Source organism: Pristis pectinata, chromosome 20 (genome assembly GCF_009764475.1).
Source record: "Pristis pectinata isolate sPriPec2 chromosome 20, sPriPec2.1.pri, whole genome shotgun sequence".
Classification (NCBI taxonomy): domain Eukaryota; kingdom Metazoa; phylum Chordata; class Chondrichthyes; order Rhinopristiformes; family Pristidae; genus Pristis; species Pristis pectinata.
Genome location: NC_067424.1, coordinates 7,799,058 through 7,816,023, shown reverse-complemented (window position 1 = coordinate 7,816,023; position 16,966 = coordinate 7,799,058). Strand labels below are relative to the sequence as shown.

Here is a 16,966-nt window from a genome sequence, read left to right as displayed (position 1 = left end):
AAGAAGCATGGCTGGGTGGGGTTTGTGGGGATTACTTAAGGTGGAAGAATTCAATGTTCAACATTGAATTGGCATGTTGTGGCATGAATTCAGCAAAGGTTCACCAGACCCATTCCTGGGATGCCTGGAGAGCCATAAATTGAGGGATTTGGTTAATTAGGCGTGTAATTTTTCAAGTTTAGAAGACTGAGAAGAGATCTCACAGAAATCCATAAAATTCTAACAGGATTCAACAAATGCAGGAAAGGTGTTCCCAATGGCCAGGGATTCCACAGCCAGATCAAGAATAAGACTGAGACATTTCAAGAATAAGACATTTAAAACTGAGATGAGGCAAGATTTCTTCCCCCAGAGAGTGGTGAACCTGTGGAATGTTCCACCTCAGAAAGCAATTAAAGGCAAATCATTCAACATATTCGGGAAGGATTTGGTCCTTTCTCTGAGGGGTCGAGGGTCAAGAGATGTGGAAGGAACTCAAGAACAGGGAGGACATAATTAATCTCCTAGAAATGCTGGGGAACATTGGATCTATTGATAGAGCACTGAGCAATCAAAATTAATAGAGAAATGATGTTTGAGAAATTAATCAAATTGAAATCCAATAAATCCCCAGGTCCTGATAATCTACATCCCAGAATACATTCATTGCTAGTCATTTTCAGTTCCAGCAGATTGGAGGGTAACCAACCGCACTATCTAAAAATGAGGCAGAGGGAAAACAAAGGATTATGGACCAGTTAGCGTGAGATTGGTACCTGGAAAGTGGTGAAGACAGAACCAAAGCACGTATTGAATTGCTCCAGTGCTTACTTGTTCCCAACAATAGATTCTGCCCTTTCTGCTTATGAAGTAACCTGCACTTGAATGAACGATCTTTTCACCTCTCACAAATCTTGAGGTTTTATTTATAATAAGTTTATATATTCCCCGAAAGGTACTCACATACTCTATTTTCAACTTTTTAATCAATTAAATTGTCTTCCTTTTCTGAATTCTAACCTACTCCTAATCCTCAATTTGCTGACTTTTTTAGTATATATATTTAAATATATTTCTCCTTGGTGGATCTGCTCCAATCTCCAAATTCTTATCTCAGCCACGGTTGACCCACCTTTCCTGTTTTACTTCTGTGCCAGATGGAAACGGATAATTGTTGTAATGCCTTGGTAACCCATTGGCAACCCTTTGAATAGTGTTCTTTGAGTACTTTGAGTTCAGTGAGATTCTTCACCAGGTTCTCCTTCCCCATGTGGCTGATTCAAAGTCACAACAATAGGATTCATGTTTAAGATTGAATTTGTGCACAATGAAAACAACTGAAATGGAATTTCAATGTTTAATGTTGTATATTCACTTCAATATTTGGCTGCAGATAAATGTTACAATGGAAGTGCATCTTAAATGACAACACTAGCTCTAAATATTTGATTGTTGGGACGATGTCCTTCATATTGATATTCTAGAAGTTTCTGAGCACAAAACCCCAGACACACAAACAATACTTCTTTTACCACAGTATAGCCAAGGGTAGCTCTCAGGATATAGAAACACCCCAAATATCGATTGGCAGAACACATATGACAATAACTAAGTGTTTAGTGGCAAAATAACCTGCCCAGGACCAGGGAGTTTCAATGTAGTGCAATTAACATAGTACTGTTATTTATTGTATTCCTCTGCCCGTGTTTCTAGGATGCAAAACTCAGGATGTCCCACACACTGTGGCTGGTTTCAATGCCCTGAACAATCAATTGTATTGATGGTAGTTACATTATTTAAGAAATACTCCAGAGAATTGTCTGAATTTAGGTCTTTGGAATGAAGAAAAGATGTACTTCCATCGGAGAAGATGCAGAGCAGGGTCATGAGGTTATTACCAGGATATGGCTGCCCAGTGAAGGAGCTTGGAGAACGATAGGTATATACCAACTGGCATAGAAGAGGACAGATGGCCCCTTTGATGCCTACAGGATTGTACAAGGGGTGCATGGGGTTCACGCTGAGAAATTGTTTCCTCAAGCTGCAGCATTTAGAATGGGGGCAGTGCCAGGATAAAATAGATCCCATTTTGGTCCGAGGTGGGAACAGATCTGTAAATCTTCACACTTTGAACAAAATTTCATAAAAACCCGTTTTATTCAGCTTTGTGAGTGCTCACTAGGGGTGTAGACATTCTCCTAACAGCAACACAATCAGAATACTTAAATGCACAGAAAATTGTTGTTGGGTTTGGTCACTTCCTCTGACAGTGGTCCCACTTCCTTGTCACTACTGCAAGCTCAGAAAGTCAGCCGCAAATGACAAGGAGGCAGTGACGGTAGACAATGGGTTAATGTGTATGTGAGATGTTTTTATTTTTTTACATTAGTTTTAAAAGGACTTGTCTTCCCAGGTCCCTATTGTTCTACCGCACACCTCAGTGCCCTTTGAGAGGGCAAACCAGGGTAAGACTCACCAATTACACAAACTTGTGAGTCTTACCCTGATTTGTCCTCTCAAAGTGCATCACCGCACACTTGTTTGCATTAAATTACATCTGCCATTTTTCAGCCTAATTTCCAAGATGGTCCAGATCACTTTACAAGCTTTGATGGCCTTCCTCGCTATCCACTGCGCCCCTAATCTTGGTGTCATCCGCAAATTTGCTGATCCAATTAGTATAGATAATAAACAACCACGGGCCCTGCATCGATCCCTGTGGCACACCACTAGACACAGGCCTCCAATCAGAGAGACAATCACTTACTATCACTCTCTGGCTTCTCCACGAAGCCAACAGTGAATCCAACTGACTACTTCATTCTGAATGCTGAGCAACTTAACCTTCTGGACCAGCCTCCCATATGTCACTTTGTTAAAGGCCTTGCTAAAGTCCATGGAGACAACATCCCCCTTTCCTTGATCAACATTCCTGGTAACCTCTTCGAAAAAATCTAGAAGATTGGTTAGACGTGACCTGCCACACACAAAGCCATGTTGACTATCCCTAATCAGGCCCTGTCTATCCAAATACTTATGTATCTTGTCACTCAGAATACCTTCTAATAATTTACCCACGACTGAAGTCAGGCTCACTGGCCTACAATTTCCTGGCTTATTCTTAGAGCCTTTCTTAAACAATGAAACAATGTTAGCTATCCTGCTATTCTCTGCCACCTCACCTGTGGCTAAGTATGTTCTAAATATCTCTGCCAGGGCCCCTGCAATTTCTCCACTAGCCTCCCATAAGGTCCAAGGGGACACCTCGTCAGACTCCGGGGATTTATCCACCCTAATTCACTTCAAGACAGCAAGCACCTACTCTTCCATGCTCCAGATACCATCCATCACATGACTATTCTTTTTCCTCAGTTCTATTGACTTTGTGTCTGTCTCTTGAGTAAATACGGAGGCAAAAAGTTCATTTAATGTCTCTCCCAAATTTTTCAGCTCCATGCATAAATGTCCACGCTGATCTTCAAGAGGACCAATTTTGTCCCTTTTGCTCTTAATATAGATTTAGAAACCCTTGGGATTCACTTTCACCTTGTCTGCCAGAGCAATCTTATGTCCTCTTGTTGCCTTCCTGATTTCTCTCTGAAGTGTTCTCTTGCATCTCTTACTCCTCAAGTGCCTCATTTGATCCTAACTGCTTATACCTGATCAGTGCCACTGTATTTTTCTTTACCAGGGCCTCAATATCCCTCGATAACCAAGGTTCCCTACACCTGTTTGCCTTGCCTTTTATTCTAACAGGAACATGCAGATGCTGTACTCTCAATATTTCACTTTTGAAGGACTCCCACTTACCAAACATCTCTTTGCCAGAAAACAACCTATCCCAAAGTACGCCTGCCAGATACATTCTGATGCCATCAAAATTGGCCTTCCTCCAGTTTAGAATCTCAAACAGACCAGTCCTATCCTTCTCCATAATTGTCTTGAAATGAATGGAAATATGATCACCATATCCAAAGTGTTCCCCTTCACTCACTTCTGTCACCTGCTCTATCTCACTCCCTAATAAGACATCCAGCAGCACATTCTCTCCAGTTGGGACCTCTCCAGATTGATTAAGGAAACTTTCCTAAACAGATTTGACAAACCCTTTCCCATCCAACCCCATTACAGTATGGAAGTCCTGGTCAATATGTGAAAATTTTAAATCACCTACAATCACACCTTTATATTTCCCGCAACTGTTCATAATCTATCTTCTAATTTGCTCCCCTAAATCCCACTGACTATTGGGAGGTCTATAATATAGTCCCATTAATGTGGTCATCCCCTTTTTATTCCTCAGTTCCACCCAAATTGCCTTGGTAGTCCAGCCCTCCTGTATGTCCTCTCTGAGCACTGCCGTAACTTTTTCTCTGATAACTAATACCACCCTCCCCCCCTTTAACACCACACCTTCTATCATGTCTAAACCAACAGAACCCTGGAACACTGAGCCACCAGTCCTGCCCCCCTGCAACCAAGTCTCTGTAATGACCACAACATTGTCATTCTGTGTACTGATCCATGCTCTTAGTTCATCACCCTTACTCTTAATACTTAACGCATTAAACTAAACACATTTCAACCCATCCAACTGACTGCATTTATGCCCTATCCACTGCATCTCCTTCCTCACAGTCTCTCTGCGCATTGCATTTACCTTTACAACAACTGCACCACCATCTGACCTGGCATGCCGATTGCCATCCCCCTGCCAACAGATCTTTTCCCCAGCGTCGAAATGTCTAATACAAGCGGGCATGCATTTAAGGTGTGGAGGGGTAAGCTTATTTCCAGAGAGTAGTGGGTGCCTGGAAATTGCTGCCAGGGCTGGTAGCAGAGGCAAGTACACAAGAAGCAGTTCAGAGGCCCTTCGTTACACCTGTAGGTATATGAATGTGGAGATGATGGAGGGATCTGGACATTGTGTAGGTAGAAGGGATTAGGTTAGTTAGGTGTTTAGTGACTCTACTTACTAGTTCAGCACAACATTGTGAGCCAAAGAGCCTGTTGCTGTGCTGTGCTGCTTTATGTTCTATGTTCAATGTAATCAATGCTGCTACAATGTAGTTCAGCTTCTCCCATCTGTAAATAATCTTCTCATTTAGTAGTTCCAATGTCATTGATTGCTGACCCATCGATCTAATCAATCACCACATGTGAAAGTTATCACCTGATTTTTGTAAGTCATAACCTATGCTGCTAAATGAAGTTTAGCTTCTCCCATTTACAAATAAAACCCTCATTTCATAGCTCCAGGGGTCATTGAACATTCATGGGTTTCTACCACGCGTTCATTCTATAAAAAGTAATGCCTCCTGTTTGCAGTTTCACAGCGTGTTGACCACTGCAAGATGTTGCTAACTTATTTTACTCATCACCCAACTTGTTTTTCCATTGCTCATTGGCCTTTGAGGTGTTAATTCACTGGCTAGAAAAGTGCTCAAATTGAATAAATGTTCATTTTAGGTTGAACAAATAATTGCAGCAGCATTTTATGCATTTATATTGGGTTGTGCCTCAGCCTGCGATGCTCTAGAGACATCAATCCAAGTTTATCCAACCACTCCTCATCGCAAATACACTCCAGTCCAGGCCTTACCAAAGTTTCATGCAACTGTAACATGATTTGCCAACTTTTATACTCAGTTCCCCAAATGATGAAGGCAGTCATGCTGTACACCTTCGGTACCACCCTATCCACTTGTGTTGACACTTTCAGGAAGCTAGCACCCCAAGGTGCCTCTGTACATCAATGTTCCACTTACTGTGTGCTTCCATTTGCATTTGACCTCCCAAAATGTACCACCTCACACTTGGATTAAACTCCATCTTCCATCTCTCAACCCAGATTTCCAAGTGATCTGTATCCTGCTGTATCCTTTGACAAATGTCCTTGCTATTCACAACTCCACCAATTTCTGTGTTATCTGCAAAGATAAATTTTACACCACCAACATTTTCATCTTTGTCATGTAGATATTTGACAAACAACAGAGGTCCTAGCACTAAACATTGTGGAATATCACTGGTCACAGACCTCCAATAAGGAAAAATCACTTCCCTCACCATCTGCTGTCAGCGATGACCAAGCCAAATTTGCATCCAATTTACAGCTCACTGTGAATCGCATGTGATTTAATTTTCTGGACCAGCTTTACGTGACTGACCTTGTCAAATGCTTTGCTGAAGTGCTTGTAAGCAACATGCACTGTTCTATCCTCATCAGTCACCTTCACCACCTCCTCAAAAAAGCTCAATCGAATATGTGTGCCAGGACCTGCCCAGTAAGTAGCAATGCTGACAATTTCTAATTAAGTCCATGCCACGAAGAATTTTTACCACCACTGATTTAAGGCTTGCCGGCCTCTAATTTCCTTGACTAACTCCATTGCAAGATGTACCAATTCAAAATTATTCAGTAAATCCAATGAATTATTTCACCATTAAGTTTCAGTCATGACAACTGTTACCTCTTGTACTGAAGCTCTCCACAGATCTCATTTGTCCTGGTGCATTCTTCCAAACAGAGGGCTGTCAGTGTCCCCACTGCTTTCACCTCCCCTCCCCTAACCCAGCATACCTTCACTCACCTTCCCCATTAATGGTAGAGGGGCTGCCAATTTCCCAGCATCCATGTTCACCTTGTTAGAGAGTAGATGTTAATCTATGTGTGACCTATCCAGTCTCCATGATTTATGTCTTTATACAGGAGTTGTATCCTCAACATATCCTGTTAACATGGGGTTCATTTGGTTCAACAACATCATGAGGGGCATAGAGAGCGTAAATGCACTCAGTTGTTGTTCCAGAGTTGGGAAATCAAGAACTAGAGGGCATAGGTTAAAGGTGAGAGGGGAAAGATTTAATAGGAAATGAAGGCAACTTCCGTTACACACAGGGTAGTGTGCTATGAGCTGCCAGAGGAAGTGGTTGAGGCAAGTACAATAACAACTGTTAAAAGACATTTTAACAGCTACATGGATTGGTAAGGTTTGGAAAGTTATGGGCCAAATGCTGGCAAATGGGACAAGCTTGGATGGGGCATTTTGGTCGGCATGAACCAGTAGAGCCCAAGGTCCTCTTTCTGTGTTGAACAACTCAAATGACCTCTGTGAACTCTGTGAACTGACCACACCGGGATTGTACCCATAATGAATTGCCGTTTAAAAAATTAAGACATTTTTAAACCAATTTGTCATTATTACAGTTATTGTTCAGTGCTAACAGGCTCTGAGTACAGAGATAACAGCCGTTCCATGCTTAAGGATATATCACAATTCTATGGAAATGTGATCAGCAGTTGCTCGCACATAATCGGCACATCCAGTGATGTAACTGGTTGCCCCTGACCCCTGTTAGGGGACCTGACATATTGCGGCAGTTCTCCACTCCATCCCAGACTAAGTGAGATGTCCCAGTGGGGGAGGAAATGGGCGGCACCACCACAGAGGAAAGGAGGTTTTGCATGAACTCGGACTGTGTGCTCAGATCCTCCCCCAGCTGTAAACAAGTTCTGCATGAGCTGTTTCATCGGTGGCTCTGATTCACATACCCAGTCCTGCTGGAGTGTTTGCACAGTGCTCACGCTCAACATCAACGTAAGTAGTTTTTTTTAACAAAATGTCTTTATTCCACAGTTAATCCGTCACCATAAACCATTTCCAGGGTTGCTGTTAACCATTCTTACTAAAATTTTAACACTCAACATTTCACCATTTCCAGAATTGTTGCAGAATTATTTCTAAAATTTATCCAAAACACACTTCACGTTGTAACGTGTCAAACTGCTGCTGCCACCCTGCCATTTTATGATCTGACTTACTGCTGCCTGCTTCCTCTTTTCTATTAGAGTGATTATTTTGCTTCAACAACTAAGAGCTGAGCGACAGATATGTTCTGGCCTGGTCTCCCTGAGTAAAACAATGTGGATTCTGATTCTTCTCATGTGTTCCCTGCCCGGTGAGTGACAGCCAGAGCGAGACATCCCGATAATCAGTGTTAGTTTGGGTCTGGGGCACCATTTCCACGGCAGAGATGGTTCCAGACTTGTCCACCTCATGGAGTCATAAATTTGCCACATTTGGCCTGTATCACTGTAAACCTTTACTCTACATGTACCTGTCCAAGTTCATTTTAAATGTTGTCAAGGTAGCTGCCTTAACCACTCCTTCTGGCAACTTATTCGATATATTGTCTACTCTCTGGGAGAAAAAGTTGCCCCTCAGGTTCCTTTCAAATCTAGAGAAACAAAGGTCTGCAGATGCTGGAATCTCGATGAAAAGCACTATGATTCAGGACATCTTGAAGGGTCCTGGCCTGAAACGTTGACTGCCTGCTTTTCTCCACGGATGCTGCCTGGCCTGCTGAGTTCCTCCAGCATCACAGTGTTTTTCATTCCTATTAAATCTCTCCCTTCTCACCATAAACCTATGTGCTCCTGCTTTTGATTCTCCAACTGTGGGGAAACGACTGTGTGCCTTCACCCTATCTATGCCCCTGTGATTTTCTACACCTCTATAAGATCACCCCTCATTCTCCAAAGCTGCAATGAATAAAGTGCCAACCTGTTCGACCTCTCACCACAACTCAGTCCCTCGGCTCCCGACAACATCCTTGCGAATCTCCTCTGCACTCGTTTCAGCTTCATGGCACCTTTCCTAAAGCAGTGTAACCAAAACTGAGCACAATATTCAATGTGTGGCCTCGCCAACGTCTTTTACAACTGGAAAATAACATCGCCAGTTCGATACTCAGTGGCGCGACTGATGAAGGGCAACGTGCCAAGAACATTCTTCACCAACCTGTCTACCTGTGACGCCACTTTCAAGGAACCATCTACTTGCACTTCCAGTTCGCTCTGTTCCACCACACTCCCCGGGACCCTACCATTCACCGTGAAAGTCCAACCCTGGTGTAAAGATAGAAAATAGAGTTCAATGTCATTGTGTTTTGTTTTATTCTGCTCCTCTACACCAGACAAATATTCCCCAATATATCTGAGATTCTATTATCAATTGTGTCCGGTCTCGCCAAGGGGGAAAACATGGCAGTGTGGAGGAAGCCGGGACCCTGGCCTTATTCAAGGGGTTCAACGTGTTCTGCATGCATGGCCCTTCCCCTCTCCCCCTGACAAACATCCGCCCGCGTCCCAGACTGAGTCACGGACCCCCGTGTCCCTCCTTCCCGCCGTCTCCCTCAGCCCGCGGCCTCTCGCCATCCTAGGGTCCCGTTGCATTGAAAGTACTTCGGGGAGCCGGGATCCCGGGGAAAAGAGGCTGCCCCGCCATTCCGAAGGCCGGGAGATTCAACTCCCAGAAGTGCGGTGAGGGACCGAGGAGGAAACAGTTACCCCGCTGAGGGAACAGGGCAATAGTTGGCTGGTTCGATAACGGCAATGGGAGTCTGCCGACTCTCCCACCATCCAACCGAGAACGAAGGGAAGTACAGGCAGCGACACAGTGAATCGGACCAGCGGCCAAGCGTTGGTTGAGGATGAGCGTCGGCCAGCACGCCCGGGAGCACCCCGAAGGAAGGAGCACCGTGGGATCTTTGTGTGCACCTGAGAGGTCGGACGGGGACTGGGGTTATTGAAAGGCAGTGCCTCCAACACTGCTGCACTCCCTCAGTCCTGCGCTGGGAGCCCAGGGTTACTGCTCAGGTCTCCGGAGGGGGAAGTGACCCCACAATGTCCTGACACCGGGAGAGAGCACTGACACAGCTGGCACAGTAACCGCACTGACTGCACTTCAGACCGAGATCATTGGCTGTGAAGTGATGGGACACACCCTGGGGACGTGAGCAGGAGCGATATTAACGTTATCTTCAAATTATCCCATTGTATGAAACAATTTCCTTTCCGCTCAACTCTGAATGATTTCCCCCTCAGTTTCAGGTGCGTTGTGGGCAGAGAAAAATGTAAAAGGAGTTGTGGGAAGAGCGATCACAATCGATTGTCACTATGCAGCAAGGTACCGCTCACACACAAAGTATTGGTGCCATGGGTGGACTCGCCAATGTTCAGTTTTAGTGGAAAAAAATGGGCAACCCGGACGGAGGGGAAGAACGTCAATCACAGATAACCCGAAACGAGGAATATTTACTGTTACTGTAGAGGATCTTCACTCTGGAGATACAGGATGGTACAGCTGTGGAATTTCAAACTGGGACTCCGATCCAATGTTTAACGTACATCTACAAGTCTCTGACGGTACGTTTCTCAGTGGTTGACTTTATGTCTCCACTGAAATGTCTGATCCATTTTTTTCTGGAAAGGGTCAGGGCAGCACCGATATCCCGAGGCTCCGCAGCAGTGCAGAGTCCTGAGGGCAGCGGGCAGGGGTCGGCAAACCCCACTCATGTTGCTCTCACCCAGTGCGGGGTCTGTCCCACTGACTGGCCACCGATTTCAAGTGGGATGCTCAGCACATTTTCCTGCCTCTGAACTGTAGGAATTGTCCCGTCAGAACTTTGCATTCAGACTAAAACTAATAAGCCGACAATAACACATCAGTGAGGTCCAAATACCTCAGAAATCATCAAAAGGGAATCAGTCCCCAGAGCTCAACAGACTGCATTCAGTCCTCCCGGAGCAGGCCAGCCCGCTCGTCGCCCCCATCTCAGGGATCAGTCAATCCCTCCCCCACACCGCGGTCACTCTCTCCCTCTGTCCCCGTCAATGCGCTCCGAGCCCCCACCCCGAGCACCCACTGCCTACCCACTGCCCGGCAGCCAGCCTCTCCATCCAGCCCATTCCTGGTGGGAAGCAGAGTAAATGAATTCTGATGAGGTCCCACCATTAAATTCCAGGCGACCTCCACTCTCCCGGGGTTTCTGGGCTTCCCAGGCTCATACCCTCCCTCGCTTCCTCCGTGTAAATACCAGCGCCAAAGGGTTCCCTTCCTGCTGCAGGTCACTGAAACCAATCACAGTTACACACTCTCCCTAAACCCAACCAACCTGTGACAGATAGCCGACAATGTTCTGCTTTCAGATGGGTGGAGGAGTAGGGAGTATTGAAGAAACAGGAAGGTTGCAGAGAGACTTAGATAGTTCAGGAGTATGGGCAAAGAAATGGCAGATGAGATTCAATGTTGAGAAATGTGCCATTGTACACTTGGGAAAAAGAAATAAACGGCCAGATTATTATCTCTATGGGGAGAAAATTCAAAGTACAGAAGTGCGAAGGGTCTTGGGGGTCTTCGTGCAGGATATCCTGAAGGTTAACCACTAGGTTGGATCGGTGGTAAAAAAAAGCAAATGCTATGTTGACATTCATTTCGAGGGGGATAACATATAAAAAGTAAGGAAGTGTTGATGAGGCTCTATGGGGCACTAGTGAGACCTCATTTGGAGTACTGTGCACAGTTTTGGGCCCAGTGTCTTAGGAAGGATGTACTGATGTTGGAGAGGGTTCAGCAAAGACTTATCAGGATGATTCCCAGGATGAAAGGGCTGACATACAATGAGCATTTGTTGGCTCTTGGACTGTACTCACTGGAGTACAGAAGAATAAGAGGGGACCTAATAGAAACATTTCAAATGTTGAAAGAACTGGACAGAGTAGATGTGGCTAAGCTATTTCCCTTGGTTGGTGAGTCCAGGAGTAGAGGGCACACTTAGAATTAAAGGGTACCTGTTTAGAACAGAAATGAGGAGCCAGATGTGGTTAATTTATGGAATTCGTTGCCACATACAGCTGTGGAGGCCCGACCATTTAAGGAGGAGATTGATAGGTATCTAATTAGTCAATGTATCAAGGGATATGGGGAAAAGGCCGGAAATTGGGGTTAGATGGGAATAATTTAGTTAAGCTCATGGAGCAGACTCGATGGGCCAAATGGCCTACTGCTGCTCCTTTGTCTTGTGATCTTGTGATCTCATATATTTTCAGATGTTCACTCAGTTTCTGAATGTTTGATCCTTTCCCGCAGAACCCGTGTCTGTTCCTGTGTTTGGAATTCTGTCACCAGCTAATGTCTCACGTCTCGGAGGCTCAGTGTCAGTGTCCTGTGAGTCTCTCCGGGGATCCCTTCCCATTCAGTACACATGGTATGAAAAGACCCCATCTGTGGATTCAAAGGTCTCGGACACCAGTAAACTGGATCTACATTGTCAATCCTTCAAACACCGACACCATCAATATTACTGCACAGCCTCAAATAATCGTGGAGCAAAATCTAGTGAAATGGTCAACGTGACGGTCTTCAAGACAACAGTGAACTGTAGTTATGGGATCGAAATCAATGGCACCGGTAAGTGTTCATTTCAAGATAGATTGCGGCAGAATAATTCAGCGTGTTCCCTTGAGCTGATGCGTGTGGTGATACTGATGGGTTTCACTGCATTTGCAGACGGCACACATGGCAGTCACCGTCTGCCGCTCCTGCAGGATATCAGTGTGTCTGGTGAATAGAGTAACAATTAAATTGGTAAATTAATAAATTGGATTTTATTGTCACATGTAGCGAGGTACAGTAAAAAGCTTTATTTTGTATTCCATCCATACGGATCATTTCATTGCATCAATACATCAAGGGAGTACATTGGATAAACAATAACAATGCAGAATAAAGCATTACAGCTTCAGAGAACGTGCAGCGCAGGCAGGCAATAAGTTGCAAAGCCATAACGAATTAAACTAGCATGTGGGGTGAGCAGTTTTAAATTTGAGGAGAGAGAGAAAGAGAGAGGGAGTGAGAGAGAGAGTGAGAGAGACAGACAGACAGACACACACACAACAGAACAGATGGGATGTCATCTCTTGGAAGCCTTCTAAATTATGGGTTTGGGAGAGCTGAGTTGTATATTAATCATTCCACCAGTCTATGACCCAGCAACAGGAGAGCTTAAATCACAGGTTGTTCGTAAGATGATGGAGGTACGGAGAGATTTATTGATGCACAAGTCATGAGAACGTGGATGTTGCAATGAGTTACAGAGTTTATTATCATTTCTGAAAGGGAAGTGAGAGCTGGTGATTCAGGGGGGCACAGAGAATGGGCAAAGGACTGGAATGAAGAGAGGAGACCTTCAGGAGCTCATTGTAAAGAAACGTGGTAACATGGCTCTTAGAAAGTCACAACGTGAACTGGGAGATTCCCAGAATATTTCAGGGGGGAAGGCTGATAAGATTGAGCCATAGTCACTGTCTGCTGTTACAGACAGGCCAGATCATTTGAGGTTGGTGGATTTTCCTGCCTGGATGACAGGAGGAAACTTTTCGTCTTCTCTTTAATGCAGTTTTTGTCTTTACATGCATTCACATGAAGCTGACCGTGGTCTTTCTGACAATTTTCCACTTGTTTCTCCTTCACTCCTTCCTCACTGTGAGCGGATCTCTTCTCACTCCCAATGTCCCTCTTTGTACTTCCTCCACACTTTCTCCTTTCTGCTCTTCAGACTGTTTTCACCTTCAATTCTTCCTGCCATTTTAATGTAAACCCTTTCATTCCAGAGCATCCTGTCCCAACAAGCCCATTGATCCAATAACCTTTCCAGTTCTGACATTCCCCACTCTACAAGCTGCTTTTCTTCCAGCACAGCCCAACTGTGGCTGTAATTTAATCCTTTTCCTTCTCACCCATCCCGCAGTAAATGAAGTGCCTAACATGCTTCACTTTTCTTGAACTGACCACCATGTGGCCTTGGCAGTAACACTCCCCTGAGCTCCTGTTCATCTATCCATCTCCAACTTATTAAATCCTCCCCTGCTGCTCCTCAGGTCTTCTCCTCGCATTGTCCTTGGATGCATGGACCATGTCCAGCTTCACTCTGCATATCATGCTGCAGGAACGGCTGCAGTGAACGGAGCTGATGGGATGGATTTCCCTTGGGTGTTACCATGGTGATGCTGGAGCTGGGGAAGAATGTCAAATACAAGTTGTTGCTTCTGTGAAAAAAGATGATTTGTATTTTATATGTTGCTTCACCACCTCAGGAATTTATGGCCAATAAATGAACTCAAACATATAAACCAAAATGAACACAGCAATATCACACATAATGGCCACATAATGTATTTTCTCAGTAGTGATGGAAATTGACAATCACACTGGACAGGTTCCTCATCAGTGTCCTGATGAAGGGTCTTAACCTGAAACGTTGACTGTTTATTTCTCTCCATGGACACTGCCTGGCCTGCTGGCTTCCTCCAGCACGTTTTGTGTGTGTTGCTCCAGACTCCTCATTCTCGTCTTTCTCGTAGCAGCAGGGGAATGTTTCCCACCTGCTGAGAGTACAGACAGGTCCCCAGTTCAGCACCTCATTGACAGATGGCACCTCTGACTGTGCAGCACTCTCTCAGCACTGCACTGGAACGGCAGCTTAGAATTTATGGCCAGGACCCAGTAGTGGGACTGGAACCCACAATCAACTGGTGCAGAAAGGAGGAAGCTCACACTGAGGCACAGTGGCCACTGACAACAGAGACACTGATCCAGTGCAAATCATTGGCTGTGAAGAGCTTTGGGATATCCTGAGCATGCGATGAGCGACTGTATCCTCTTTCATCACAATCCAAGTGCAATTCAATATTCTTCACAGATGGAGTGGGAAAATTCCTCTCGACACAGCGCCAGCTTCAATTGAAATGTATCTGTTTGTATTAAGTTGATATTATCTGATTTTCTGAAAGCTTTTCATTCAGTTTCAGGTGGATTGTGGGCAGAGAAATATGTGAGAGGAGTTGTGGGAAGAGCGATCACAATCGATTGTCACTATGCAGCAATATTCCACTCACACACAAAGTCTTGGTGCCGTGTACAGGGTCACCAGTGTACAGAGTTAGTGCAAAAATATGGACAAAATGATCAGTATGCAAGAAGGTCAATCACTGATAACACGACACAAGGAATATTCACTGTTACAATGGAGAAACTTGGTTCTGGAGATACAGGATGGTACAGATGTGGAATTACAACACCCGACAAACACCGAACGTTTGACGTACATCTACAGGTATCTGACGGTAGGTTTCTCAGTGATTGACTTCATGTCTCCACTGAAATGTCTGATCCATGTTTTCTCTGGAAAGGGTCAGGACAGCACCAGTGCCCCGAGGCTCCGCAGTAGTGCAGAGTCCTGCGAGGAGCGGGCAGAGGTCAGGAAACCACACTCATGTTGCTCTCACCGAGTGCCGGGTCTGTCCCACTGACTGGCCACTGAATTCAAGTGGGATGCTCAGAAGATTTTCCAGCCTCTGAACTGTAGGAAATGTCACCCTGTCAGAGGTTTGCATTCGGACTAAAACTAATAATCCGGCAGGAACAGATCAGTGTGAAACAAGTGTTGCTCGTGGTCTAAATACCTGGAAAATCATGAAAAGGGAAGCAGTCCCCAGAGCTCAACAAACTGCGATCAGTCCTCCTGGAGCAGGCCAGCCCTCTCCCAGCCCCCACCTCAGGGATCAGTCACTCCTTCCGCCATCCCGCCATCTCTCTGTGCCTGTCGATTAGCTGTGTGTCCCCACCCCCATCACCCAATGGCCATCATCCCTGCCTTATCTGACTCCACGTATCACCTTCCCTACTTACCAGATTCCAGCACCTGCAGCCTTTTTGTCTCCTCTTATCTCCTCTCCGCCTCTTTCTCTACCTTACCCCTCCCAATCCTGCACCTGGCTTAATTTGTCCATCCGCCCCATCCTCAACTGGGTCCACCTGTCTCCTGCCAGCTCCACCCTCACGCCTGCCCCTCCCCTCCTTGTACTGGCTTCCTCTCTCCACACTGCCAATCTTGATATAGGGGCTCGACCCGAAACATTGACTATTCCTTTGCTTCCACAGACGCTGCCTGACCACTGAGGTCCTGCAGCGATTTGATTTTTGCTCTGCTTTCCAGTACCTGCAGTCTCCTGTGTCTCCCTCTTTTCCCTGCCTGTTGATGTGTCAGTCTAAACTTCTGTTAAATGTGTTGAATCTCCTTTAATCCTCCCCCTCTCACTTTATCCTCTGCCCTCCAGTATTTATTGCAGTACTGATATTTGTGGCTGGAGAAATAACTCTATCTACCCTCTCTGTACCCTTCATAATTTTACTTACTTCCATTAGGTTGCCTCTCAGTGTCCAAAGCTCCAGAGAACAAAGTCCAAAGTTTCCAACCTTTCCTTTTAACCAATACGCTCCAAACCAGACAATGTCCCGGTGAATATTTTCTGCAGCCTCTCCAAAGCCTCACTTCCTTTCTGCAGTTGCCAGTTAGATACAGCACATGATAAAACAATTCTGTCAATGACTTTGTCTTATCACAAAACTTGTTTCTTGATTGCAATTAATTCAAACTACTCAAAGATTCACTGTGCAGTTTCGAAAAAGACTCATCAACTCTAGTTACGCAATGAATGAGTTAGTTGTACAGCTTTCAAAACCCATGACTTGTATTTGGATAGTACTGGCTCGAGACGAACCTGGCTAGGATTTGATGTTTCTCCAGGTTCCTGACTCAGGGTCTTTTTATTCAGTGTTGGTGTCCAGAATCATTGCAGCTATTGGTTATCTTGCAATACAACTTGTTCCCCAGTTCCTTGCATAACTTTTAGACATCGTATTGGTTCTGTGGCCATTTGTATGGGCATGTCCATTCTTTGCTTATGCACACTTGTTTCTTTATTTCTTTAAATCTCTGTTGACTCCAGTCCTGACTCCCAACCACCTGATCCTCAATGACCAGAGTGTTTGATTATGCTCAAGCTGTCTCAGATCTGCTTCCACACTTTTATACTCAGTGTGCGGAATGATGAAGGCAAGCATGCTGAATGCTTTCTTTACCACCATATCTAGTTGTCTTGCCACTTCCAGCGAACTATGGACTTGTACCACAAGATTCTTCTGTATATCAATAATAATCAGATCCCCCTATTAAATTCTAGGTGGCATTGAAGGTCCCTAGGTTTCTGGGTTCTCCAACCTAACATGATCCCTTGTTGGCTTCATGTAGTTATCTGGACCAAAGGGTTCCCTTCCTGCTGCAGGTCACCGAAACCAATCAC

General features: G+C 45.0%; 1 protein-coding gene across 1 annotated transcript in view; it reads left to right on the top strand.

The window, feature by feature from the left end:
• LOC127581021 (uncharacterized) overlaps nt 1-16,966 on the top strand; it is a 151,421-nt gene that overhangs the window by 5,578 nt on the left and 128,877 nt on the right. The window contains exons 2-6 of the mRNA XM_052035079.1: nt 7,505-7,580; nt 7,832-7,941; nt 9,869-10,189; nt 11,913-12,233; nt 14,627-14,947. Coding sequence (XP_051891039.1) covers nt 7,505-7,580; nt 7,832-7,941; nt 9,869-10,189; nt 11,913-12,233; nt 14,627-14,947 — 1,149 coding nt within the window. The remainder of the gene's footprint in view (nt 1-7,504; nt 7,581-7,831; nt 7,942-9,868; nt 10,190-11,912; nt 12,234-14,626; nt 14,948-16,966) is intronic.